This window comes from Falco punctatus, assembly GCF_963210335.1.
Source record: "Falco punctatus genome assembly, chromosome: 10".
Classification (NCBI taxonomy): domain Eukaryota; kingdom Metazoa; phylum Chordata; class Aves; order Falconiformes; family Falconidae; genus Falco; species Falco punctatus.
The window spans coordinates 19,208,360-19,233,675 of record NC_137590.1 but is presented as its reverse complement, the minus strand read 5'-3'; the positions used below and the strand labels follow the sequence as shown (position 1 = coordinate 19,233,675).

The 25,316-nt window shown below is 63.3% G+C and overlaps 5 protein-coding genes across 16 annotated transcripts; 3 read left to right on the top strand and 2 right to left on the bottom strand.

The window, feature by feature from the left end:
• The first annotated feature begins 2 nt into the window (after positions 1 to 2).
• On the top strand, positions 3 to 4,612 carry TKFC (triokinase and FMN cyclase). Of its 3 annotated transcripts, none has more exons than XM_080403849.1 (18): positions 3 to 97; positions 684 to 752; positions 829 to 1,018; positions 1,087 to 1,197; positions 1,280 to 1,461; positions 1,569 to 1,647; positions 1,842 to 1,931; positions 2,063 to 2,097; positions 2,193 to 2,277; positions 2,352 to 2,441; positions 2,557 to 2,673; positions 2,879 to 2,998; positions 3,108 to 3,245; positions 3,631 to 3,737; positions 3,841 to 3,944; positions 4,018 to 4,051; positions 4,140 to 4,229; positions 4,358 to 4,612. In XM_080403849.1, exons 2-18 carry the CDS (start codon positions 747 to 749, stop codon positions 4,508 to 4,510), a joined length of 1,731 nt encoding a protein of 576 aa, XP_080259975.1. In that variant the 5' UTR covers positions 3 to 97; positions 684 to 746; the 3' UTR covers positions 4,511 to 4,612. The 3 variants fall into 3 exon arrangements, with proteins under 3 accessions (XP_080259975.1, XP_080259973.1, XP_080259974.1); XM_080403847.1 differs by having other exon boundaries at positions 21 to 97; positions 664 to 752; XM_080403848.1 differs by lacking the exon at positions 3 to 97 and having other exon boundaries at positions 665 to 752; positions 4,118 to 4,229; positions 4,358 to 4,494.
• Positions 4,613 to 5,182: 570 nt separating this feature from the next.
• CYB561A3 (cytochrome b561 family member A3) lies at positions 5,183 to 9,549 on the bottom strand. Of its 6 annotated transcripts, none has more exons than XM_080403903.1 (6): positions 9,415 to 9,549; positions 7,327 to 7,532; positions 7,053 to 7,261; positions 6,819 to 6,973; positions 6,392 to 6,548; positions 5,183 to 5,877 (listed from the first exon to the last, which is right to left on the bottom strand). In XM_080403903.1, the coding sequence occupies exons 2-6, from the start codon at positions 7,508 to 7,510 to the stop codon at positions 5,854 to 5,856; spliced, it is 729 nt and encodes a 242-aa protein (XP_080260029.1). In that variant the 5' UTR covers positions 7,511 to 7,532; positions 9,415 to 9,549; the 3' UTR covers positions 5,183 to 5,853. The 6 variants fall into 6 exon arrangements, with proteins under 6 accessions (XP_080260029.1, XP_080260026.1, XP_080260027.1 ...); XM_080403900.1 differs by lacking the exon at positions 9,415 to 9,549 and adding an exon at positions 8,742 to 8,881; XM_080403901.1 differs by lacking the exon at positions 9,415 to 9,549 and adding an exon at positions 8,187 to 8,665 and having other exon boundaries at positions 7,053 to 7,125.
• On the top strand, positions 8,849 to 12,004 carry TMEM138 (transmembrane protein 138). Its single transcript, XM_080403916.1, has 5 exons — positions 8,849 to 8,982; positions 10,006 to 10,241; positions 10,319 to 10,490; positions 11,406 to 11,481; positions 11,577 to 12,004. Exons 2-5 carry the CDS (start codon positions 10,114 to 10,116, stop codon positions 11,687 to 11,689), a joined length of 489 nt encoding a protein of 162 aa, XP_080260042.1. The 5' UTR covers positions 8,849 to 8,982; positions 10,006 to 10,113; the 3' UTR covers positions 11,690 to 12,004.
• On the top strand, positions 11,976 to 15,613 carry TMEM216 (transmembrane protein 216). Of its 4 annotated transcripts, XR_013930685.1 has the most exons (7): positions 11,976 to 12,342; positions 12,542 to 12,643; positions 12,757 to 12,849; positions 13,008 to 13,209; positions 13,330 to 13,387; positions 13,502 to 13,589; positions 15,480 to 15,613. XR_013930685.1 is itself a non-coding variant. In XM_080403919.1 (6 exons), exons 1-5 carry the CDS (start codon positions 12,330 to 12,332, stop codon positions 13,343 to 13,345), a joined length of 426 nt encoding a protein of 141 aa, XP_080260045.1. In that variant the 5' UTR covers positions 11,976 to 12,329; the 3' UTR covers positions 13,346 to 13,387; positions 13,502 to 13,663. The 4 variants fall into 4 exon arrangements, 2 of the variants coding, with proteins under 2 accessions (XP_080260045.1, XP_080260044.1); XR_013930686.1 differs by having other exon boundaries at positions 13,330 to 13,589; XM_080403919.1 differs by lacking the exon at positions 15,480 to 15,613 and having other exon boundaries at positions 13,502 to 13,663.
• CPSF7 (cleavage and polyadenylation specific factor 7) lies at positions 13,951 to 25,308 on the bottom strand. 2 transcript variants are annotated; one of them, XM_080403869.1, is made up of 10 exons: positions 25,260 to 25,308; positions 24,424 to 24,542; positions 19,535 to 19,753; positions 18,820 to 18,923; positions 18,337 to 18,482; positions 16,380 to 16,788; positions 16,178 to 16,296; positions 15,909 to 16,077; positions 15,612 to 15,785; positions 13,951 to 15,473 (listed from the first exon to the last, which is right to left on the bottom strand). In XM_080403869.1, the coding sequence occupies exons 2-9, from the start codon at positions 24,475 to 24,477 to the stop codon at positions 15,617 to 15,619; spliced, it is 1,389 nt and encodes a 462-aa protein (XP_080259995.1). In that variant the 5' UTR covers positions 24,478 to 24,542; positions 25,260 to 25,308; the 3' UTR covers positions 13,951 to 15,473; positions 15,612 to 15,616. The 2 variants fall into 2 exon arrangements, with proteins under 2 accessions (XP_080259995.1, XP_080259994.1); XM_080403868.1 differs by having other exon boundaries at positions 25,221 to 25,280.
• Positions 25,309 to 25,316: the final 8 nt, after the last annotated feature.

Sequence of the window (25,316 nt, the reverse complement as noted above, 5' to 3'; positions counted from 1 at the left end):
CCGCCCCTTCCGCCCGCCGCCATGACGTCAGCGGAAGAGGCCGCGCGGGGCCGCTCTAGGCCGCTGGGAGGACCCGGGGGAGCAGACGAGAGGGCAGGTGGGGAAGGGGATGTTTCGGCGGGTCCCTGCTTGCGGGGGGGATCTTTACAGGGGGGTGCGCGCCCTTGTGTCCCCCCACGCCCCGAGAAAGGGTCCCTGCTGTGGAGAGGGCGTCCCATACTGAGATGGGGTCCCTGCTGGGGGGGTGCGCCCCCCCTACCGCCCCCCCCCCCCGCCCGCCTCAAAAGGGTGTCCCTGCTGGGGGGGTGCGCCCGCCTTTGCCCCCCTCTGCTCCAGGGACAGTCCCCCTCCCCCTTCCCCCCTGCCTCAGGAGGGAGTCCCTGCTCAGGGGGATGCTCCCACCCTGTCCCCCAGCCTGGGAGGGGATAACTGCTAGAGGTGTGACCCCCCCACCCCCTTGAGGAGGTCCTTGCTGGGGGGTTTGTCCCACCCTACCCCCCCCCCCCCCCAACACCCCAGGAGGGGGTCGCCATTTGGGGATGACACTGAGCCCACCAGCCCCACCCCCCCCCGCTGCCCCTGTGCCAGGCCAGACCGTCCCTGCGGTTCCCCTGGGTGGGAGGGGGTCTGTCCCCACCGGTGGTGGACTTTGCCCCCCCTCAGCCCCCACTGCCTCCCGCCAGCGCTCGGGCTCGGGCTCGGAGCTGAAGCCGTGGGATCCTCCGCTGTCCCACCGCGTCACCTGCATGGAGGTAAGACAGGGCGGCGAGGAGCCCCCTGCTCCCCCCGCCCTGGGGTGCCCCCCCCGCCACCCTTCTGTGCCACCAGGTGCCCAAGAAGCTGGTGAACTCGGTGGCGAGCTGTGCCGATGACGCGCTGGCAGGGCTGGTGGCCTGCAACCCTGGCCTGCGGCTCCTGCAGGGACACCGGGTGGTCCTACGTGCGGATCTGGTGGCCATCCAGGGCCGGGTGGCCCTGCTCTCCGGGGGGGGCTCTGGCCACGAGCCCGCCCATGCAGGTGAGCCCCTCACTGCCATGAGCCGGCTGCCCCCGGCACAGCTCCGAGCACCCCATCCCGCTCCGCAGGGTACATCGGGAAGGGCATGCTGACCGGTGTGGTGGCCGGAGCCGTCTTCACCTCCCCGGCCGTGGGCAGCATCCTGGCAGCCATCCGGGTGGTGACACAGGCTGGCGCAGGTAGGGTGACACAGCAGGGCATGGGTTGGGGCTTTACCCCCCTGCCACAGCTTTATGCCCACCACACTGTGTCCCCCCGTAGCTGGGACCCTCCTGATCGTGAAGAACTACACCGGGGACCGGCTCAACTTCGGGCTGGCGCTGGAGCGGGCGCGGGCAGAGGGGGCCAACGTGCAAATGGTGGTGGTGGGGGATGACAGCGCCTTTGCCACCCTGAAGAAAGCTGGGCGCCGCGGGCTGTGCGGCACCATCCTCATACACAAGGTCTGCAGGGTGCCGCTGGCACCCAGGGCCCCGCTGGGTCCCTGTGGGGGTGTAGGATTTTGGGGGATGGGGCTTGGGGGTCCCTCACCCGCTGCTGCCCTTCACAGGTGGCGGGGGCCCTGGCCGAGGCGGGGGCAAGCTTGAATGAGATCGTTGAGAGGGTGTCAGCGGCTGCTAAAGCCATGGGTATGCCTGTGGGACCCCCTGCTGCCCTGTGGTGACCCCCATGGGGGCCAGTGATTCCTGGGGGGATACTGTGCCTTGTCCCCCAGCCCCATATCCCCCACCCCTCCTGGCAGTTTGCAGCCCCACGGCAAAGCAGAGCCCCCCCATCAGTCCCCAGTCCCCTCAGGCTTAACCCCGTTTCCCTCCCCACGCAGGTACCCTGGGTCTCAGCCTGTCCCCTTGCAGCATCCCGGGGTCCAAGCCCACCTTCCGGCTGGCTGAGGATGAGATGGAGCTGGGCCTGGGTGAGGAGCTGTCCCCCAATCCCCCCCCCACCCCCCAGCAGGGGACGAGTACCCCCGGTTAGCCATGGGGCAGGCATCACCCAGTGCAGGAGGTGCCTGCAGCACAGGGTGATGCCGCCCCATCTCTACAGGGATCCATGGTGAAGCGGGTGTGTGCAGGATGAAGGTGAGCGAGACCCTGCCATGTCCTGCTGCCTCCTGCTCCCCGCCCCCCGCCCCCCTCCCCGGCTTTGCCCTCATGGCTCGCCCTGTGTCCCACAGGTGCTGCCGGCAGATGAGGCAGTGGAGACGATGCTGGTGCACATGACGGACCCCTCCAATGCCTCCCACTTGCCTCTGAGACCTGGTGAGCCCCCCTGGCCCTCCGCATAGCCCCCAGACCACCCAGGCAGGGGTCTCATTCTAACCCCTGCCCTGCAGGAGCCTCCGTGGTGCTGGTGGTGAACAACCTGGGCGGGCTGTCCTGCCTGGAGCTGGGCATCGTGGCCGGTGCGGCTGTGCGCTGCCTGGGTGAGTGTGTGTGTGTGTCTTTGGGGCACCATGCCCTGGCTGTGACACTTTTGCTTCCGGGGACCCTTCCTGCGACACCCCCCAGGCTCACGGACCCCCACCCCTGTGCCCGTAGAGAGCCGAGGTATCCACATTGCCAGGGCCCTGGTGGGCTCCTTCATGACGGCGCTGGAGATGGCTGGGGTCTCCCTCACGCTCATGCTGGTGGATGAGGAGCTGGTGGGGCTGATTGGTGAGTGCCTGCTGGCAGGGATGCAGCATGGGATGGGGGTCCCCAAGCACTCGCTGGGTGACGAGGCAGCCAGGACACAAGGTTGGTGGGGTGTCCCGAGGTGCCCCAGTGCTGGCTGCTGGCACAGATGGTGCTGCTGGACACGCTGGTGAGGATCCAGCGGAGTCCTGCTGAGCCAGCGCTCAGCTCTCACCTCCTACTCTAGATGCCGAGACTACTGCCATGGCTTGGCCCAACCTGGCCGCGGCACCTGCAATGAGCCAGAGACAGGAGGTGCCAGCGCCGATTGAGGGACCAGGGACCGCACAGCATGAGACCAGCACAGGTACCAGCAGCCCTGGAGAGCTAGAGTCCCTCAGGAGCTGGCACCGCCCCGTGACTCGGTTTCCCCGTCTCCCCCAGGGATGGGCAGGGGTGACGTCTCCTCCCCACAGGGCCTGGCGCAGCTCAGGCACAGCTGGTGCTGGAGCTGGTGTGCAGCACCCTGCTGGACATGCAGGACAAGCTCAACGAGCTGGACCGGGAAGCAGGTGATGGGGACTGTGGCCACACGCATGCTCGAGCTGCCCAAGGTGGGTGTTGGCACCCTGAGGGGTGCTGTCGGCCGGGGACTCACCCCAGCTGTCACCTCCCAGGAGTAGAGTCTTCCCCAGGACATTCCTTCTCGGGGAGCAGGGACCCCTGAGCTGGGGAGCCTCCGAGTTGCCCCCTCCTATGGGATAGGGCCTCCACACCTGCATCCCCAAAATGTCTCTGCATCCAGTGGCAGCTGCCCCATGGCATCGCAGGGGGTGTCCCTGCTTGTCCGCAAGAGGGGCAGGGATCCCCAGGTTCCCCTGGAGCAATCGGGAGTCCCCAGCTGCCCCCAGGGTGAGACAGAGGTCCCCCGGGCCCGGTGGGTCACCCACGTGGAGCTGAGGGAAGCGTTCTAGCCCGTTCCTGCCTCGTTCCCTACAGCCATCCAGGAGTGGGTGCGTGCGGGGCCGCCGCCGGCAGCCCCAGCCCAGCTCCTCTCCGCCCTGGCTGACCTGCTGCTGGAGAAGATGGGTGGCTCCTCTGGCGTGGTGAGCGCAGGCTAAGGGGAAGGGCTGTGGGTTTGGCTTGTGACACCGTGGGACCCTGGTTGTGTCCCTGCTGCGAGCGGTAACGGGGCTGGTGTCCCGGCAGCTCTACGGGCTGTTCCTGACGGCGGCCGCCCAGCCCCTGCTCAACCGCAGTGATCTCCCAGCCTGGGCTGATGCTGTGGATGCCGGTATTGAAGCCATGCAACGGTGAGTGCCATGGGACCCCTGGGACCCCTGATCCCTCTGCAGAATCCTGCCAACCCCTCTACATCGTGCACAGGTACGGAGGAGCCGCACCAGGGGACAGGACGATGGTGAGTGCTGGTGTCCCAGGGGAAGCAGGGTAGAGCCACGGGGGCTGTCAGCAGCTCTGGGCTCAGCCCCCTTCCCCATCTCTCCCAGCTGGACCCGCTCTGCGCTGCGGCACAGGCTCTGCACGCCCTGCGCAGCCCTGGTGTTGACCTGCTGCCGGTGCTGGCCACTGCCGTGCAGGTACGGGGCAGGGGCAGCCCAAAGCCGCATTGGCACAAGAGCAGGGTGGGAGTCACCACGCTGGGCTGGCCTGCGGGGTGCCGGCTGCCCCGGCCGCATCCTGAGCACAGCCCGTTTTTCCCCGGCAGAGCGCGGAGGCCGCGGCAGAGGCCACCAGGCACATGGAGGCCGGGGCGGGCAGAGCCAGCTACATCAGCTCAGCCCAGCTGCTGCAGCCCGACCCAGGTGCGGTGGCGGTAGCAGCTGTGCTGCAGGCCGTGCTGGAGGGGCTGCGGAGCTAAGGGGCAGCTGGCCCTTGGCCACCCCCAGTGTGGCTCCAGCAGTGATGGGGGACTTGGCAGCACGCCGTGTGTACCCCCAATAAACCTTTGTGGTCCCTCTAAGCTGGCCTAGAGCATCCATTGCTATGAAAGGGATGGGCTGGTGGGGATTGGGGCTGGTGGGGATGAACCCAGTTCTGCCAGGACATGTCCCCACGTGAAGAGGGAGAGGAGCAGAGATCCAGCTGGCCCTGTGCTCCAGTGTGAGCATGACTGCTGGGGAGGAAGGAAGCTTCCAGGCTGGCCATGAGCCCTCCCCATCGGGTGTCAAGAGGGGAAACCGCAGGGCTCACATGGCCCCAGGCACGGGGCCTGGAGGAGGCTCTAGGAAAGGCACCACCAGGGGCCGGGGCGCAGCCTGCTCAGCGGAACAGGGTGGCCCCAGGCTGGGGCAGGGGCCGGGGGTGAGCAGGGGGACCAGCTGGCGTGACCCCATACTGCTAGACGAGCTCTGCCTCCCAGCAGCAGAGGGGAGAGTCTGTAGGAGCCAGCGAGGACAAGCCAGGCCCTCAGAGGGGGGACAGCCTCCAAGCAGTGCAGCTTGGCTTGGCCAGCACCTTCTCCCCCAGCACCCGTCTCTCCCACCCTGGCTCCTGGGCCCCCCCCTCGTCCCCACAGACGCAGGTGCAGGAGCACTGCAAAAGCCAGTGGTTTATTACGTGTCCACGAGGGCCCCAGGGGGCTGCGCGGCTGGTCCTGCCACCCACACCCATGGGGTGGAGGGAGAGGCACAGGCAGCCCAGTGAAGGGCAAGGCACGGTGCGAGGGTCTCCTCCACCCCTGCCACCCCAAGCCGGGCTCCCCGCACAGGAGATGGTCCCAGGGTGGGGGGTGGCAGCACGGCCGTGCACACGGACACTCCTCCAATGGCTTCTGACCTGATGAGGCTCTGGCAGCTCCAGCCATCGTGTTGAGGATGGCACTGCGTGGCACGGGGAGGGCAGCTGGTGTGGCACGGACCGAGGTTCAGGCGTGAGAGGCCAGCTGGACCCAGCAGGAGCTGGCACGAGGAGGCAGGCAGGAGCGTCACGCTGCAGCTGCCCTCATCCTACGGCAGGCAGGAGGCCAATGCCAGGCCACAGCGGAGGCAAAGAGATGTCCTCACACAGCAATCCCTCTGCCGTAAGGGAGCTGAGCCTGTTCCTCCCACGGGCAGATAAGCATCAGGCACAGGCAGCGGGACAAGGGCACGGCGACAGGCCGAGAGCAGGGCCGGCAAAGCAGGCAGGGATGTGATGGGGTCGGAGTGTTCGGGGCTGGTGGCCCTGGGAGGGCAGGGAGAGACCTCGGCTGCTGCAGCAGTGTCAGCGCTCGGCGGTGAGCAGCGGCTGTGGGGAGAGCACAGGTGAGTCCGGTGTCTGCGTCCCGCTGCCTGTCCCTTCCCACCCAGGGCCGGGGGGGTTAACCCAGGGAGAGAAGACCGAGGGGCTCTGATCAACAGCTACAAGTATCGTAAGGGCGAGTGCCAGCAGGACGGGGCCAGGCTCTTTTCAGCGGTGCCCAGCGATGGGCCAAGGGGCAACGGGCACCAACGGCAACACGGCAACTTCCATCTGCATGTGAGGAGGAACTTCTCTGCCTCGGGGGTGGCAGAGCCCTGGGCCAGGCTGCCCAGAGAGGCCGAGGGGTCTCCTTCTCTGGAGACGTTGGAACCCGCCTGGACGCGGCTCTGTGCAGCCTGCTCTAGGGGAGCTGCTTCAGCAGGGGCGTGGGCTGGGTGACCCCCAGGGGTCCCTTCCAGCCCCCACCCTGCTGTGATTCTGTATGGTGGCAGGCAGGTCCCCCGGCTAGACTCCCAAAGCCACCCTGCAGCCTGGCATTCCCCCACAGCACAGCTGGTACCTGGCAAGAGTCTGGAGAGTCGGCATCGGGACGCTTCCAGCTTGGCCTGGCCAGAGCCCCCAGCACCAGCACCCCAAAGAGGATGATCAGGAGCCCCAGCATGTTGGCAAAGACAGCCTCGGCAGGCAGGTGCTTGTAGTCAGTCGTCCCGTTCTTCCTTGGGAGAAGAATGGCCGAGAGCTTTCCTGCATGTGCCCAGCCTTCCCCCTAAGATCATGCAACCCTGCACCCACCCTGCAGCGGGGAGCTGTGCAGGTTAACCACACACCTGAGGCAGGAATTGCTCACTCACTTCCCTTTGCCACCCCATGCTCGGTTTCACTCAGTGACACTTCTAGCACCGAAAAACAATGAACAGCCCGAACCACACTCCTCCTGGAGCCACCCTCCCAGCAAGGGCTCCCCACACACACACTGTGATGCTCACAGGCTGAAGAAGAGCTTCTCATTGATGCCCGACACACATGAGGCCACCGACAGCATGAGGATGGTGGAGCCAAAGAAGATGTGCACAGGTTTGTAGAAGGCACGGAGCCAGGCAGGAGCCCAGGGCAGCAGGAAGGCGCTGAAGCCAGCCAGCCACTGTGGGAAGGGGAGGTGAGGGTGAAGGGCACGGTGCCGGGGGTGGGGGCAGGGTGCTGGGGAGCAGGGCAGCACCCACCTGGCAGGAGAAGAGCAGGATGGTGGCCAGCCCCAGCCAGCTGTGCAGCGAGTACATGTTGGGTGTGCCATGGCTGTTGTGGAAGCGAAAAACAGCCACCAGCCCCAGCACGGCCAGAGTGAAGGCTGCCAGGGCCAGGGAGCTGTGCAGCACCTTCCAGGGGAGCTTGGGGCCCCTCCAGGTAGCGGGCAGGCGGTACACCAGGGCCGCTGTTGGGTGAGAGGGTCAGAGAAGAGCCGTGCTGGCACCACGTTGCGCCACATGCCCCACTTACCTGCACTGTACAGCACCACCATGCCTGTCACCATCAGCACTGGGTGCCAGTTGAACATCTGGGCGCTGCCATCCAAGGCGAAGCCACCGCGCCAGTGCTGGCACCAGGTGCTCACGAAGGCCACACACACAAAGCCCAGGCCACCCAGGAGGACGTAGAAGGGCAGGAAGGGTAGATCCAGCATCTCCGTAACGTGGTGGTGGCACCTGGGGAAAAGCGAGATGTCTGCTCAGCCTCCACCGAGGTTTTCTGCCTGCGCTGGCTCTCAACTTTGTGCAGACACCCACAGGGAGGAGCCAGGCTGAAAAGGGAACCAAGCACCCCGAGGAGGGACAGCTCTGACCCAGCTGCTGCATGGCCAGGGCAGGATGCCAGGGCTGGAGATGACCAGCTGGGGATATGCAAGGCAAAGCTGGCCCCTGCAGAGCCAGGTCCCTGGCAGCACCCCACCACGGTGCCCAGGGGACAGCAACAAGTGCCTCACAGGGAGTCCAGGTGTCTCCTGTAACCCTGCACCCCCACCCCTAGCACCCACAACGCTCCCTGCATCATCCCCAGGAACCCACTGATGTGATCCCCTCCCTCCTTCCCCCTCACATGTATTTTACACTCTCTCCATCCGCAGCACCCTCCAACCTGCACCCCATGTCCCCTTCCACCTCCCCACCAGCATGAGCACTCCCTCTCAACCCCCCCTCAGCACCCTGTGCCCCACCCTGGCTTGCACTAGTGCAAGGAGGCACTCCTGTACCGCCCTGACCTGGATCTTGGGAGCCCCAGCACCCTGCTGCCTCCTGCCTGCTCTGCACCAGCTCTCACCCTGCTCTATGGGGGTCTGAGCAGGGGGGGACGACACACACCTGTGGGCAACAGCCCCACAACCCTCCCTGGGCTGAGCAGCAGGACCAGCAGGGCCCTGCCCCCAGCCCACAGGGCTCAAGCAGGTGACTGGCAGGAGCTTCGTCCATTTGCCTGGTGATTTGCATTTGCCTCCAGAAATAGATATTTACGTCTCCTCCTGGGGCGGGGGACAGCCCTGTCCCCCGAGATCTGCGATCTGCTGCCCCATGGGACTATGAGGCAGAAGGTGGGTGGGACGCGGCCCTGGAGCAGCGTGGCAATCACGAGCTCTGCCACCCACTCTTGCAATGCTCGGCACGGTGCTGAGCCCACAGCTCCCCCGGGCCTGGGCCCTCACGGCTCCCCCAAAGCCTGGAGGTGTGAGGCCTGGCCCCACGGCTCCCCCAAAGACTGGGGACGCGGGGCCTGGCCCCACGGCTGCCCCACAGCTAGGGCCCTACGGCTGCCCCGGGCTTGGTGACGTGGGGCCCGGCCCCAAGGCTGCCCAGAACACCGGGCCCCACGGCTCCCCCAGCCCCGAGGACGCGGGGCCTGGCCTGGTCCCGGGGCCGTACCTCAGCCCCGCCCGCCGCCCGTCGGGCCTTGCCGCCCCCTCGGCCTCGCCGGGCGCCTCCATGTTGGACGGCGCCGCTCTGGCCGCTCGCCTCGGTGGTGGCTCGCGCCCAATCCTCCCGGCCCCGCAACCAAAGAGTGCAGCGGCCAGAGCGGCGCTTGTATAGCTCCTCCAGCCGCGCGCTTCCGTTCCCGCCTCGGTGGCTGCGCTGTTGCCGTGGAGACGGAAGATGGCGGCCGCAGGTCAGCGCTCGGCCGCTGCCGGGCTGCGGAGGCGGGGGGGGGGGTTACACGGCGGGGACCACCGGCAACCCCGGATTGCCTGTGCACCGGCGAAGCGCGCCGGGGGGCACGGCGGCCCACCGGGGCGGCTGCTCGGGGCGCTTCGGCCTCCCTAGGGACTGAGGCCGGGGGGGAAGGGGAGGCCTGGGGATGTGTGGGGAGACCAGAGGGGACCCGGGGGCCGCGCAGGGAGAGGACACCTGCGTGGCGGCTGTGTGAAGGACGGGGGGTGGCATGGGACCTGGGGATGCGGGGAGCTGCCCCCTTTCCCTGCCACGTCCCACCCTGTGGCTCCTTTCCAGGGAAGGAAGGCCTCAGCGCAGCACTCTCTTGCCAGGACATGGGGCACCCCCCCTTGTCCTGGACCCCTCGTCCCTCCAAGCACCACCTCACCTCCTTTCTCCGGCACTGCTGTGCTGTTGTCCCTGGGCAGAAGCAGGCAGGAGGGCTCTGCCTCCTCGCTTGTCCCCAGCTAGCCTCGCTCCCTCACTGTGTCCTCATCTCCTGCCTGAGCAGCTGCCCCAAGTGGGGTGCGCGGTCCTGGGGTGGGGCCAGGGAGGGTGATGCTGGGACACAGCGTGCCCAAACCTGCCCCCGTAGCATGGCCTGTCGGCAGCTTTAGGGTTTGTCCAGTAGGAGAGGTGTGAATAACCTGCCCGGACACTGCTCCCTGGGACTCTCACGTCTCCCTCGTCCCTGTGTTTCTTCACATCTGTTCCCTGAGGTTGGGCTGGTTGTGAGGCTGGAGGGTGGGAGAGTGAGACCAAACCTGAGCCCACTGTGCGGTGAGAAGAGAGGGGAGACAGCTTGTCTGTGAAAGCCTACAGACCTGGGGCAGAGCACAGCTCTGCATGGCGTGCTAGAAACTGGCAGAAGCTGCTGTTGGTTTGACCCTGCTTTAGGTTTCCTGGCAGAGGAGGTTTGTGAGGTGCAGGGTGGTGCATCTTACCCTGCCAAATGAAACCTCTGCTCCTCCTCCTCCAGGTCCTGGCCACAGGGAGAGGCGACACTGAGCCCCTCAACTCCAGACCATGAGCTGGCTCGGCCACTGGGGATGCCAGGGCTGAGGGCTCCAACGCCCAGGCAAGGAAGATGCTCCAGACCAGCAACTACAGCCTGGTGCTGTTCCTGCAGTTCCTCCTGCTTTTCTATGACCTCTTTGTCAACTCCTTCTCAGAGCTGCTCCGCACGGCCCCCGCTGTCCAGCTTGTTCTCTTCATGTGAGTGCCAGGCGGGCACAGGGGGTAGCGTGGTGGGGCAGGAGGGCTGGGGTCTCACCATGTCTCTTTTGCTGCAGCATCCAGGACATTGCTATTCTCTTCAACGTCATCATCATCTTCCTCATGTTCTTCAACACCTTCATCTTCCAGGCTGGGCTGGTCAACCTCCTCTTCCACAAGTTCAAGGGGACCATTCTGCTGTCTGCAGCCTACCTGGCGCTTAGCATCTCCTTCCACATCTGGGTTATGGTAGGCTGGGGCAGGCTTGGGGCTGCTGGCTTCTTCTGAGGGCAGGCAGCACAGGCAGCAGTCCCTCTCCCACAAGAGGAAGGCCACGATCTGCCACCGCAGGGACAGTTTGGTGTCCCCCTGTGATTCCCTATGTGACCCCCTTGATGAGTTGGCCTGGAAGGGAGCTGCCCTATCCCGGCCCCTTCCCCAAGAGCCATGACTTGCTGGAAAATCCTCTTTCCTTGTGGAAAGCCCAGCAGCTGCAGCTCTGTGCTGGCACAGAAGCCCACAGTGGGGTAATCCTTGCTGAAGTCTGTGACAGCAGCTCCTGGTTTACCTGGGATTAATCCCCAACACTCAGAGATGGCGGACAGCTTCTTCCCTGCTGGCATCAGGCAGTATCAAGGGCTCTGTCGAGGCAGCATCTTCCCTTTCTCCTCCCCCAGCTGAACTCCCTCCTGTCCCCTGCCCCAGCCGCTGCAGGAGCAGCCCCTACACCCTGCCCGCCCCTGGGCACCCCTCTCCATTGGGCTCTCGTCCCCCTGCTCCAGCCTCTGAGTGAGGATCCGTCCCCACCCTGCTGCCTTAGGGCAAGGGAATCGCTTAGAGCTGGGCAGGGAGCTGCGCTGTGTCAGGGTGCCCAAGGTGGCATCCATGCCGGTGCTGCCCACGCTGCCCGGGCAGGGGATTGACAGGGATTTGCAGGGATCTGAAGTCTGAAGCTAGAATAGGTCCTGACTTGCTGGCTAAATCCCCTGAGCTGCTTAACCTTTGGGGTGGGGGGCTGCCCCCCCAGGCCGGCAGTATTGCCCCTGGCCTGTGCACACCTTCAGGGCCAGCAGCACACCAGGCTGAGGGAGCCAGAGGTGTGGGGGGCTGCTCCCAAACTAATGCAGGGGTTATCCCTGGTTCCTGTCCGTCTGTCTGCCTCAGAACCTGCGGTGGCGGGACTCCAGCCGCTTCGTGTGGACCGAAGGCCTGCAGACCCTTTTTGTTTTCCAGCGGCTGGGTAAGGGCTGGTGGTCGCAGGGTCCCGTGAGGGTTCCTGCCCCTTTCAGGGGCCTGTGGGGGTGAAGGTGACCCTTATCCCCCTCCCTCCCGCAGCGGCCGTGCTCTACTGTTACTTCTACAAGAGGACAGCGGTGCACCTGGGCGATCCCCTCTTCTACCAGGACTCACTCTGGCTGCGCAAGGAGTTTGCACAGTTCCACGGCTGATGTCTCCCCTCGGGCTCTGGGTGACCCACCAGCTCTCCCTCGGCTCCCTGGCAGCCCCCGCCGTCTCCCTGCACCTCTCGGCCCCCCTGGGGACGGCTCTGGCTCCAGCTCTGGCTCCAGCTCTGCCACCTTCCTCCCGGGATCCAGCCATTCTGCCAGCGCTGCCACGGCTCCTGTGGGTGCCGGGGGTCGGCAGGAGGCTGGCGGCGCATCCCAGCTGTGCAGCAGGAAGGTCTGTCCTGGCGCCACAGCCCCCATTGGGACTCGAGCGTTTTTGTAAACGGTAAAGAAATAAATCGGAGACGTTTTCCAGTAGCTGCCTGGTGTCCGTGTGCCCCGGCTGCTTCCCTTCCTCCCCGTGCCGGTGCCTGCCATCCCGACAACCTTACCACAGCTCAGCGCTGGGCTTGCAGCCCCAGAACAGGGCTGTTCCCACCCCGCAGCGTGGACCGCTGGGCCCAGGGGAGGCTCGGAGGGGGCGTAGGCAGAGCCGGCGGGCAGCCGGGTGCGAGGCTCGAACCCGGGCAACGCGGCCCGGTCCTCCAAAGCCATAGAGAGGGCGGAGGGAGCGGCTAGACGCCTTCCCGCCGAGCGCTCCCGGAAGTGAGGGCGGCGGCGACGGTTCCCATGGAGATGGAAGATGGCGCCCAGGAGTGAGTGCGGGGCGGCGGCAGGCCGGCCCGGGAGGCCGCGGTCCGGGCCTGGGGGGCAGCGGGGCGCGGGGGAGGGGGCCGCGGGGCGGGCTCGGGGGTGCCGCCGAGCCAGCCAAGGCGCAGCGGGGCCGGGAGGGGGGTGCAGCGGGGCGGGGGCCGGGCCGGGCCCTCCCAGCCCATGGCCGCCTTGCGCCCGCAGGCCGCCAGCGCTCCTCGGCACCGCTGCAGGTCCTGCTTTTCCTCAACGGGTGGTACAGCGCGACTTACTTTCTGCTGGAGGCCTTCGTCTTCGTGTACAAGGGTGAGCCCCCCCACCCCGCCCTCTCCGGCCCCCCAGGGCAGTAGCTCCCCGCCCTGAGGCCCGGGGCGTGCTGTGGGTGCGGGCCCTGAGGGCAGCGGTGGCTGTGCCCGCAGTGCTGCTGCTGCCGTACCCCTTCACCAACCTGGTGCTGGACGTTGTGCTGCTCTTCCTCTACCTCGGCACTGAGGCCACTCGCATCTTCTTCGGTAAGTCCTGGGGACAACGGGGTGTCCCCCAGGGTGACACGGGGCTGCAGAGCCCCCGCAGGAGCTTGCTGGGGCACAGCTGGGGGTGCAGTTTACCGTGTCCCCCCACTGCAGAGTCCTGAGGGGGGGCACTCCACTTCTAACCGCACACCCTGCAGGGTCCAAAGGCAACCTGTGCCAGCGGAAGGTGCCGCTCTCCATCAGCCTGGCCCTGACCATCCCGGCAGCTGTGATGGCAACCTATTACCTGCTGCTGCAGACCTACGCCCTGCGCCTGGAAGCCATCCTCAACGCCACCCTCCTGCTCTTCTACGCCATAGAGCTGCTGCTGGGCATCTTGGCGCTGGTCTCCTTCTCCAGGTACTGTGGCTGGGCCACACCATGCAGGGAGCTGGGTGACACCAGGGCACCGCAGGAGCTGGCACACGAGCTGCTAGGCTGGTTTGGTGCCAACACATCCCCTTCTTTCCTTCTTCGCAGTGTGGATTCATACTGAGGCCTCGTGCCACGTCAAAGGACTAGGCATGGAGCAGCACAGGTATGCGAGGCAGCGGGCAGCCGGCCTGCTGCCAGCTCCACCTCCCAGGCTGGCCCCGCGCTGGTGCCCATGGGCAGGGATCCCCACCCTGCCTGCTCTCTGCTTCGCCCACAGCACATGCAAGCGACCTGCCAGGCAGTACCCAACCTGCTGCCACCCAGGATGCGGCCCCCAGGGCTTGTGAAGCGCAGGTCAGTTCGAGGTACGGAGAATTATTTTTTTTTTCTACTGCCTTCTCAGAATAATTCACTATTTTCCAATAAATATTTATTTTTACCTGGTGCCTGGGCATGTGGCTTCCTCTGGGGCAGTGGGCTGGGTGTAAAGCGGTCAGGAGCTTCCAGCACCACACCACTGCCCCACAGCGCTGCCTGAGGGGTGCAGGAGCCCCCTAGAAGCCTCAGAAAACAATGAGGGCCATGGACAGCAGGCACAGAGGCACTAACAGGCCCCACATACTGCTCTTCCCTCCCACACAGCCACCCTAAAACACTCCCACCCCACTCGTCACCTAAAAGACCATCATAGGGAGGAAACACGACAAAGAGCCCTACAGCGCCATATAAAAGACTGACAACGTCATCAAGTTTATTACACAATTTTCAACCTATCAGAAAGACAAACAAATCTAGTCACTGCGAGCAGGAGGGGCAGCGCCTCGCTGGGTGGTTAATAGGGGTTTGCTCTGCACTTTTCCCCACTATTTTGAAAGAAACTAAAAATTTGTGTCGTTAAGTAAAAAAACAGAACTCTCCCACCGAGCGCTCCCCCCAGCAGTCACCCGCTAAGCCGGCACCTCATGGTACTTTACAAGATATTTTTTTTTCTTTTTTTTTTTTTTGTGTTTGTTTGTGGGTCATTTCAACCTAAAAGACCTCCGGAGCCAGGTTTCTCCTGTCCAGCAACAGTTCAGAGGGTGACACTGCCTGGCTGGCAGCGCCTGGGGCTGACACCCACCCTGGAAATCACCCCACGTCTCCTCAGCTCGCCCCGACCCTCATGGGCTCTCCCTCTCCTGCCGAAGGGACCCACACGGGGCCTCACAGCCTGGAGAGACACAGGGCTGGGGGGGGCTCCTGCGCAGCTGCCCACTGCTCTGCACAGATAGTCCCCTGCCCCACCACCCCTGGCCTGGCCTGCGTGACACAACCGAGCTGCCACTGTGTGTGGAACTGCCGCATTGCCTGTCAGGAAAGGGCGGCCGGGGGGGGGATGACAGCTGGGGAAGGGACAGCACCCCAAGCACCTGTGGGGGACAGGTGGTCCCCGAGGCCAGCTGGCCGGGGGCATTGCAGCCTGCCCTGCCTCTTCCACTTCCTCTAAAACAAGGAAGGTGCTGCAGGAGAGGCTGGCTCTGCACAGGGCCCTGCCGCACGTGTGGGAGACGAGTGAGCGCAGAGGTGGCATGCTGCCAGGCAAGCTGGAGGGGAACGCCGGGCGACCTCCAGCTCAGCCCCAGCCCCCACGCCCCGGCACGCTGCTCCTGGGCAGAGTGGAGATGGCGAGCAGGGACAGCAGGCCCACGGAGGGGATAGGCTGTGCTTCCTCTCCAGCAGGGGCAGAGAAAGGAGCGTGGCACCGTGTCCCGAGCTGGGACTGCTGGGATGATGGGGACAGGAGCGTCTCCAGAAAAGGCCAGAGGATGGTATGTGGCAGAAGACGCTGCACCACTTCCAGCAAACCCAGGCAGGGGGTCGGGAGCCGTGTGCCTCCAAGCCAAGGGGTCTGTCCCCTCCAGCCACCCCCTGAAAGGGCTCACAAACCTCTCTCCATGGAAAAAAAGCACCATTACTCTTTGGGTCCGGGTGTCCACAGAGCGGAGCAGGGCGGCCCAGGCGTTCCCCGGCTCCCCGCCTCTCCCCGGGAAGCAGCGGCAGCGTTGAGTGCGGGCAAGGGCTCAGGCCCCAAGGCCACGAGGTGTCGGTGGGAGCCCCGCCGGGGCACAGCACGGCTTTCCTTGGGCACCCGGAGAGCTGGGGGTGGCGGGGAAGGGGCCCAGGGGTGGGGGTAGAGCGGCCTCGGTCATGTAGTCCTGGTCGAGGTGAGGAGATACGAGTCCATTAAAAACCACTTACTGCCAAACTTCCTGCAGGGAGAGACAGAGGAGCAGTCAGAGCAGCGCCGAGCCCCCTTCCCGCCGCCTCAGCCCTCACCCTGGGAGGGGACCCCCAAGACCCCACAGCAATGGCACAGTACATGTGTCAGCGCCTCGGCACCAGCTCACCTGTCTCAGTGGTGCCGGTCCCTCTCTCTGTCCCTGTCCCGATGCCGCTCGTGCTCCCGGTTCCGCTCCTGGAAATAGTCCTCGTGCCGATCCTCACTGTGGAGCAGGTCCCGGTGTCGCCGGCTGCTTTCACGGGACCGGCTGGGAGAGCGCTCCCGAGATCGGTGTCTTTTCCTGGGGAAAAGAAGAAAAAGCTTTTGGTCACCCCAGGGAAGGATCTCGCTGGGGTGGGGTCAGAGACAGCGAGCAAAGCCCCACGGGGGGGTACAAACGAAGCCACCCCGGCGCCGCTGGTACCTGGAGGAGCTGCTGCTGGCGCCCGTGCTGTAGGACTTGGCTTCGATGCCGTGCAGACAGTCTTTGAGGGACGAGAGGAGGACGCGGCACCGCTCATCGTTGGCGACGCGGGACTGCTTGATGACAGCGATGGCCGTGAGGAGGGTCTCGATGGCGTCGCTGTAGTCACCTGGGGGGGAACGGAGCAGGGCTGAGGGATGTGGACCTGCCGTGGGATGGGGTGGGGGGGACACAGCAGGAGGGGAGCGCAGGAATAAAATCACTGTTACCTGCGCTGGCGCCAGACACTGCCTTGGAGATGGCGCTGCTGGAGATGGCCCGGTTCCTGTTCATGATCTCCTCAAACTCCACTTCGCTCACAGGGGGAGGCGGCGGGCCGAGCTCCCGGCTGCACAGGAGGCACACGTGGGGATCAGCATAGCCCCCCCAATTTGATCGAGAGGCATGCAGCTCCCCTCCGCCCTGTCTCACCTGCTGTGGTTGTAGGGGGCCACTGCCTTGCCGTAGGTGTCTGGTGGAGGACCCAGGGCTGTGTTGGGTGGGGGGAAGAAGGCGGGGTTGAGGTGCAGGGCAGGGGGGACAGCTCCCGGGGGTGGCACAGCCAGGTGGGGGGGCAGTCGAGGCGGTGGGGGCATGAGATGCTGGTAGTGGATGCCAGGTGGGGGCGGGGGGACGCCAAAGCCGGAGGAGAGGGGTGGTGGGGGTGGCATTGGCGGCGGGGGGAGCCCCATGAGGGGCAGGGCAGCGGGGGGGCGGTTGAAGAAAGGCAGGACAGAGGGGGGTTTCTCCACACGGGCAGGCGGCAAGGCATTCTCTGTTGGCGTGGCACGGCCGTCCACTGAGTCCACGGAGTCTCGGGAGTGGGCCCTCGGCGGCACACCTGCAAGCGGCACAGGAAAGAGCCATGAGCCGTGGCCGGAGGGCCTGCAGGTCTCGGAGACCTCCTCCTCTTCCTCCCCACCCGTGGCAACCAGCGCAAGGACCATCCTCTCCCGCAGCCCCGCGAGATCTGGCCTCGGGAGAGCTCAAGGTGCCCAGAGAAAGATCCAGCCAGCCAAATGTAGCCTCCGCTTCCAGGTGTCTCAGAGAAGGTACCAGCTCTCCAGCAAGACCCTGGCTGCCCGCACGGTGCCCCCAGGATGCTGCTCTCGGTCAGTGGGGCTCTGCAGAAGCCGCTGAGCAAGCAGGTTACAGGGACAGAAGCGAAAAGCCACAAGAAATGGCAAGAGGTCCCCAGCAGAGAGGTCGCTGGGTCCTGAGTCCCTGAAGATGTTAAATGACCCGGAGAGCCTGTGATCCTCACAGGGGTTCAGAAAGGCCTGAGCGTGGAGGAACACGAGGGGACAGAACCCAAGTGCCAACAGCAATGGAGCTGCTGGAGGAAGGAAAACTCGGTGCCCATCGGCCCTCAAAGAGGACAGGAACCCTCGCTGTGTCCAAAGAGGCTTAGAGGATGAGACAAGAGGAACGATGGAGGGCACTGCCTCTGCCTGAGCCCCTCAGGGAGACACAGCTCCCCACCAGGCCCTGCTGCTCTGATGGCACCAAATGGAGCAATTTTTGGGCACCGGCGCTGCCGAGCTGGCTGCCAAGGGTTCATGTGAGCGAAGCTGCGCCGGCAGCAAGCTGAAACTCAGCCTCCCCGTGCCCGGGGGCAAAGGGTGAGAGAAGGGAACATGCCCTGCTCCACCAAAATGCAAGGGCAGGTCGGGACATGGTCGAACAGCGCATGGCGCTGCCAAGCAACAGATCACCACGGGCACTGGAGCTGAAGGAAGGGTGTGAAGGTGACAGCTACCCCACTGCAACTCAGCCAGGGTGCTTCAGGAGAAGGGCTTTCCTTGCATGAAACGGGCCATGGGATCTACAATGACCACAGCTGGCCAAGACCTCCTCATACACGCTCCTGCCAAGACAGTCCCTGCGGCTCCACAGAGCCCCCCGGCATGGGGCTGGGGCGTCACATCGCTGCGGAGTGAGGCGAGGACCACCTATTGCCATTGTAGAAAGCCCACGGCCAGGCCCCAGCTGGAATACTGCGTCCAGTGTTGGGCACCTTACCTCCGCAGGGATGGACAAATTCTGGAGCAGATCCAGAGAAGAGCTACTAATAGATATGGAGGGTCTTAGCTATGTTGATAGGCTGAAGAGCTTAAGCCCATTCAGTTTGGAGAGGAGGAGGAGGAGGCTACGAGGGATCTTCGCAGTGTGTGAGCACCTAAAAGGGGATCACAAAGACTCGGGTCAGGATCTAATCAGACTCAGCAGCAACAGGAAACAACCCCCAGAGACTCCTGGCAGTGTCCCCCCCACCCCAAGGTCTCGGTGGGTTCAGCCTGACAGCTCTGCTGGGGACCTGCGGGACCCGTGGGAGCTGCTGCGCAGCGTGGAGCCCCCCCGACCCACGGCGTGCCTTCGCCTCACTCACGTTTGCGAGCCTGCGCCTCGAACTGTGACAGGTTCTGCCGGGTTGCCAGCCTCACCTCCACCTTGTCCCCATTGAGGATTTTGCCAGGCAGAAGCTCCAGGAGTTTATGAACCGAGTTCTCAGAGGCAACCACCACCTCTGCGTACCTGTGGCAGAGCCCAGAGGTCAGCCAGCAAGAACCAGCCCCCAGGAATTCACCCCCTAGCAGGGGGTAGGGACCCCTGGCCAAACCCTGGCAGAAAGCACCCCGGCACCACCTCCCGCTGCCTTCCCTGGCAGCCAAACCCAGCCTGGTGTTACATGCTGCCTCCTCCCTGCCCCGTGCTGTTTGGGAGTCTCTGCTTTACTATCCATCCCAGCTCCAGGCACATCACCTGTGCCAGCCAGGAAAAGCACTGGCTGCTCCCTCACTCCCCACAACACAGAGGATGTGGCCACAAGGGCCTGGCTCCCCCACTCTCCCGCAGCCCCCTCGGCTCTCACCCTTTTGACTGGCCGTTGGCTCGGTTCTCTGCGAATTTCAGCTCCACTACATCGTAGACACCAACCGAGCGGATGGTCTGGATCAGCTGCTGGTCAGTCGTCCACTGAGGGGAAGAGGGGAGAGGCCGGTGTCAGCTCACACAACCCATTGCAGGGCCTGGTGCCCCCCAGCTTAACCCAGACTCAGGGGGCTGGGACACAGCGCTGGAGTACAGACAACCTCAGAGCCCCTACAGGGAGTTTAAAATCAACCTCGAGTCTGAATCAGGCCCAGTGCATGGCTAACAGAGGTGCCTCTGTTCTCTGGACAAGACAGACCCTTCTCAGAACCGATCCCATATCCATCAACAGGCGAAGGGGACTCGCCTGTGCAGCCCCCAGGATGGCAGAGCCAGGTGGGAGCAGCAGTCGCCATGAGGGAGGCACCACAGGTGCTGGTCATTTGCCCCAGACTGGACACGAAGCCCCTCAGGTCTACAAACTCCTTTTCCCCCGAGGATGACAAGGTCAAGCCCAGCTCACAACCTGGCTTGGTACACTGGGTCAGCGTGGATTGAGGAGGAACAGCACCCCCAAAGAGCCCTGCAGCCCCTCGGCGGTTTCTCTGGAGGACCCCCACATGTGTACACACTGCAGGAGCCCCAAACCGCCCACACCGGTGGTCTGGAGACCCCCCTCCCACAGGCAAGCACAGCCAAGGAGCGATCACACTCACCCAGGAGAAGCTGCCCACATAGACGGCAGCTCTCTTATTGCGCAGCCCGCTGTAGGTGTACAGGATGGCGGGAGATTTGCTGTTGGGCTTGGGGGGTGGCTCCTGTCGGATCTCCGGGGGCGCCTCCGAGCTGCTGGTGCGGCTTTCGGGGGGCTGCGAGCTGGCTGCTAACACGTCGTCGTAGAGGTCCATCTGATCAGCATTACTGAACTCAGAGTCCTGCGAGGGGAGACAGCGTGAGCTCCTCCGTAGGGGGGAGACCCCGTGGGTGAAACCACAGCTCAGAAAGAGATGTGCGGGCTGTTAGGAGCCAAAACGGAGCTCTGCAGGACCACCCCATTCTGCCGGAGTCCTCCAACACCCCCCAGCAATGACCGTCCAGCAGGAGCCAAATCCCAACCACCACAGGCGATGCTTAAAAGTCATCCCACAGTGCCACCCTGCCATGCTGGGGGCTGCGGGTGAGCAGCGCTGGAGGTCACAAAGCCTCCTTCAGTTCAAAAGCAGCTGCCCCAGGTCAGCGAGCACTGGCGCGCACGAGCTCTTCTGGGACAGCACGAGCCGAGTCCAAAGGTTTCGCGCCCAAATCACTTGTGTTGGGTCGGTTCGCAGCCAGAAAGTAGCAAATCACTGCCATGAACCAAGCCACCGCAAACAGATCCAGCGCCTGTTATCTCACAAGCCACCTCCCCATGCCGAGCCCTGTCCCCTCCCTCCAGTGTCACGCCACTATCTCTTTGACAGCGTGGCCCTCTTTCAGCGCTTCATTTTCGCAATGCAACTCCCCCCCTGGCCCAGCAGACCCCTCTCAGCACTGTACTGCTCTTCCTCACTAGTGGCAAAGCCACGCCGTGCCCTGGGCTTATGGGCACCCCTCACTTGTGCAATCCACGCCAGCACCTGCTCTTCCTCCTGAGCAACGTGGAAATCCCTCTTGCACGTCCCCACTCCAGCTGCCCAGCTCTCCGACCGGCCAACACTAATGCAAGCCCCACAGCAACGGGATCAACACCTCCTTTCCCCAGCAATGAGCATTACTGGCACTTAGAAACCAGGGTGATGGGCTCTGCTTCATGATCCTTGGCATAACGCTAGGGCATTTTTGACACATAAGGAGGTGGAGAAGGGAGGAATACTCCAGGAAGCAGAACCACGAGGCTTTACCCGACTGGTGGCCTGTGCTGGCTTGATTTTCCTCCTCCCAGCTTCAACTACAAGCCTTTTGCTTTTCCGTCCGCTCTTCCGCTGAGCTAAAGCACCCGCCTCGCACAAGCAGAGGACTGGCTCACTAGGGTATCAGCTGGCCCGAGCAACGGGGCAAGACGCAACTTGCTGCTCGGGGAGGCTACCAGGAAGCAGCACACCTTTTGTAAGCGTGTGAGGGCAAGAGTTCAGTGGTGGAAAAAACCAAACGGCCTTGACAGATGAGCCTCTCGCTCCTTGGCAGGCACACGTTTCACAAGTCCAGCCTGGGGGTTCCACTTCCACCGTCAAACCCTGCTGGCCTCGCAAGCTCGCTCATTTTTGGGGCAGCAGAGCCCTCTTCAGGGTAGGAGCCACACACGCCGCCTGCACACACAGATGCACACACGCCGCCTCCCCTCGGCGGCGCAGCCTTTCACGGCGTGAACCAGCCGCCGAGGAAGCTTCTGAGCTGCGAACTCAAGTGTCCTAGATCTGCCTTCCAATTCCCACTCTGTTCTGGGCTATATTTAATTTGGAGTGTACAGTGAGTGCTGTGTTTACTACGGATCTTCAAACTAATTGCTCACCCGGATTCAGCATGCGCTGATCATCATTTCATGCTACAAATTACTATGTTAGGATCTGTCCCACGGGAACAACACACAGGTCCTGCGCAGCACAAAAACCAGTGGTTCTGCTCCCAAATTTTTAATTCTAGGACTTCAAAGGCAGTTCGGACAACATCTTCTGCTACAGATAGTGCAAGGTGATTAAATCCCCTGCACTGTGATGGTCAGGGGACAGCACATATAAAACACAGCCCTTTGTGAGCTCAGGGGAGAGGCAAGGAAGGGTGCGCAGCACACAGCTTTCAAAGGGTCACAGAAATACATAAAAATCAGACCGTTTTCCCCTAGATACTCTTGACAGCAATGTCCATTTCTAAGGCAGGTTGTAACTTCTGCATCTGGCTATTTCAGCTGCAGAGCTGATGAAAAGATTACAAGAATTTCAACTGGGAGCAGTATTTTTGCACTCATTCTCAAAACAGCTCAACTGTTTGTTTAATCCGCCTCCCACACTCCTACTCCCCCCAAATGCCTTTGGACATGGCCCAAGGCTGGAGGATTTCTGCCTCAAAGTTTCAGAAAGTTGAGAACAAAAACAGGGGAGCTAGAGGAGAAATTGCTCAGGAGCCCTCAGTTATGCTACTTAGTGGATGCTTCAGCTTGGGAGTGATTAGACATCCTCTGGGATGTCTAAAAATGCTCTCCTTTAAAAACTGACAGCTTGACGGGAAGCTGGTGTAGAAGTACTCACAGCCTAAGCACTCACAGTCCACTCTGCTGGTCTCTGCCCCTGCTGTCACACCAAATCTGCAGACCATCACTTGAAGCCCATGGTAGCAAGAGGCTTTTGCATCACCCGCTGCCCCCCCCAGCAAACACCTTCGCTGCCCTTCAAACCCCGACTCGACAAACGCGCTCCGAACCCACACGCGACAACTTGCCACATGCACAGGGATGAAGCCGGGCACCGGTGGTAATTACCACGTGTGCTGTGGGATTTGGAACCACGCCGGTGCCTCTGGTGTGCCACAGGGGCCGTGGGGCAGCCACAGCACCTTCCCACCATGCTTTGATCCCAGGCGTGGCACCATGCACAGATTAACTCTGGGTTTGTTTCCACCGCCACACAGCCCGAGGTGGACGAGGTGCTAGTCGGCAGCCTTGATCACCACCTCCAGCTTTAAGAAGCCTCCATCCACTTGGCCGTGTCAAAGATCTTTTGTGTACTGTCCCTCAAACCTTCCAGCTAAATTTTTCCATGCAGTTTCCCACTGTGCAGCCAGGCTTGCTCCATCCTCCTCTCAACGCTGCTTAACTTCTTTAATCCCAAAGATCCCCCAGTCTTGACCGAGACTAGACCAGACCCATCAGAGACCCTCTCAGCTCCCCAGCAGACATTCCCGCGTCAACTCAGGCCACTGCTTTTGTCACCTTTCTGCTCCAGGCTTCCCAGGAGCCGAACCTTCATGGGAAAGCCTACCTGCAGGCACAGGCAGGACAGGCAGCGCTGGCCCATCTCTGCAGAGCGCCTGTGACGTGGCAGCGGAGTTCTCCCATTCCGTCCTCCCACCTGTTCCTTGCTCATGGGTTGTCCGCTGAGACAGTACAGACTTTCCAGCTCACACCTGCCAACATCACAGCTCTCCTTCTCCAGACAAAAGATGTCATGTCCACGTTCACTACTTCCCTTGGGCGTTCAGAGTAATTGCCATAAATGAAATTTCCTCGTTATTCTGTGCACTTCAAACCTCCAGCCCAGCGACCTCCACACATTTTCTTGATTTGCACCTTCCACCCTTATTCCTGCAGCAACCCAGCTCTCCCTTCCTTTCCCAAATCCAGGTATATCTATTTCCCAATTCTGCCAGAAGCAAACTGCATGAAAACATACAAACTGAGGCCACTCCTAAGCCAGAGCAGTTCCACGTCATCCCAGCACAGTACTAGATAGTTTAACTGGTGGGGAATTGGGGAGTTTTTCAGGAAGGACACAGAAAGCAGCGTTCCAGTCGGAAGGTGTCCAGGCAGGACTGCCCGGCTGCTACAGGCAGCACAGACATTTGCTTTGCAACTCACCTTTCTCCTGAGGTTCCTGTTATTTGGGCAATGTCACAGCCACCTTGGACCCTGCCCTTCTCCGGAGCAACAGCTCTCAGCAGAGAACTCCTGCTTCTTCTGAAGAAAGCGCCTCGCAGTCCCCTCAGCCCCAAGGCAGGTAACACAATTGCTGCCATTTCCCCTTTTCCCTGAAGGTCTAACCCGCAGCATCTTCTCACCTGAGAACCTCCCGCCTCCTCAGAACAAAGGCTTTGTCACCCTTAGCTCCTCTTCAGCTCTCCAGGAGCTCACAGTGATTCCCTCCTCTTTGGATTTTGCTTCCAGTTCATGCAGCTTGCCCTCTAGCACAGACCAACTTTCCTCCACGGGCTTTTCACAAAAGCTTTTAATCTTCAAACATCCATGTTCACTTGCTCTCCCAGATGCCTGAACTCTCTAAAATCTGCTTCTCTAACAGCTACACCCTGCCCTTCTCTGTCACTGCTTCCTGCAAGTCCCACACAGCCCCAGGGTGGAAGAGGTGGCATCTCTCCGGCCGCAGCAAATCCCCACTAGAGCTTCCCGGCCTCAGCGGTCGCATGGGTTTGGCACTCTGGGTCCCTTCACTGTGCAGTTCCCTGACAGTGACCAAATCCAGACTGGAAGAGTCTGGATTTTTCGCTTCTCCAACCAGGCTGCAACTTTCCCCTTCGATCCCTGCTCATCACTGCCGTGGCAAATGTCCTGATCCAAACCTTGCCTCCCACTCTCAAACATTTTGTGACCAGCCCTGTGTTGAACCTCTGGTGAAACCTGCAGAAAGACCCTTTACTCATGGCTCGAGGTGGCAGCCCCCAGGATTTAGGAACGCCCCCAGCCCTCAGTTCCCCACAGGGACTCTCCAGCACTGTGCCACCCTTTCCAAGGCACACCAGTTGCACCTTTCACCTCTGCTTAATGTGTCCGCCTCAGCCGGTGGGCACGTCCACGCTAACCGCTGCAGCACCTCGCTAACGAGCTGGCCGATGGCAGTGACAGTGCTCCCTCCCAGAAGGGGAGACTGGCAGCCCCAGTCCCACGGCCGGACGCATGGCTCACCTGGTTGAACTCCTCGTCGGCGTAGATATCAATCAGATCTACTCCCTCGGACATATTTCCAGAGGTGGGAGCAGGAACCCGGACTGGGACCGGGGTGAGGCAGGAAGACGGAAGGTGCACTGCAGCAGGGGGAGAACAGGGTCAGCGAGGCACCGGAGACACTCTGCTGCCCTCCCTCCAGCCCCCTCTGTCCCTGTCCTCCCCCCTAGGACTGTACCCCCCACTTCCCTGCAGGCACCGGCCAACCCCTCAGAGGGACCCACAGTCTCAGCCCACAATGGGGGCACAGAGCCCCGCACCCCCTGCCTGGGTCCCACCCCAGGGGGCAACCCCACCTCGCCCCCCTGCTCCCCCGGCTGGGGGCTACCCTCGGGGAGCAACGTCACCCCATTTCCCACAGACCTGACCCGACCCACCCCTGTGGGTAACAGCCCCCTCGGGGGTCAGCCACAACCGCCCCCCCCCGGGGGTCACAGCCCCCCCCAAACCCAAACCCAGGTGCACCGACCCCCCCCGCAGCGTGAAACCCACCCCGGGCAGCCCCTCCCCAGCAGCACAGCCCCCGGCGGGGAGGGAGGGACCCCCCACCGCTCCCCCCAGCCCCCCGTCCGCCCGAGCCGGGCTCCCCCTCCGGGGCAGTGCCGCCGCCCCCCCGGCCCACACCCCCCCCAACTGCCACTGGGGCCGAGACCGCCATAACGGTCCGGCGCGGCGCGGCCCGGCCGAGCGGCGGAACCCAAGGGGGTGCGGGGAGGGAGCGGGGGGTCGCGGCCCCCCCGCCCGGCCCCGCCCGTTACCGCCAGCAGGCCCCGAGCGCGCGCGCCAACCGCGCTCACCGCCACCGCCAGTGCCGCCGCGCTACGCCACGCCCCTTCCTGCCAGGGCCACGCCCC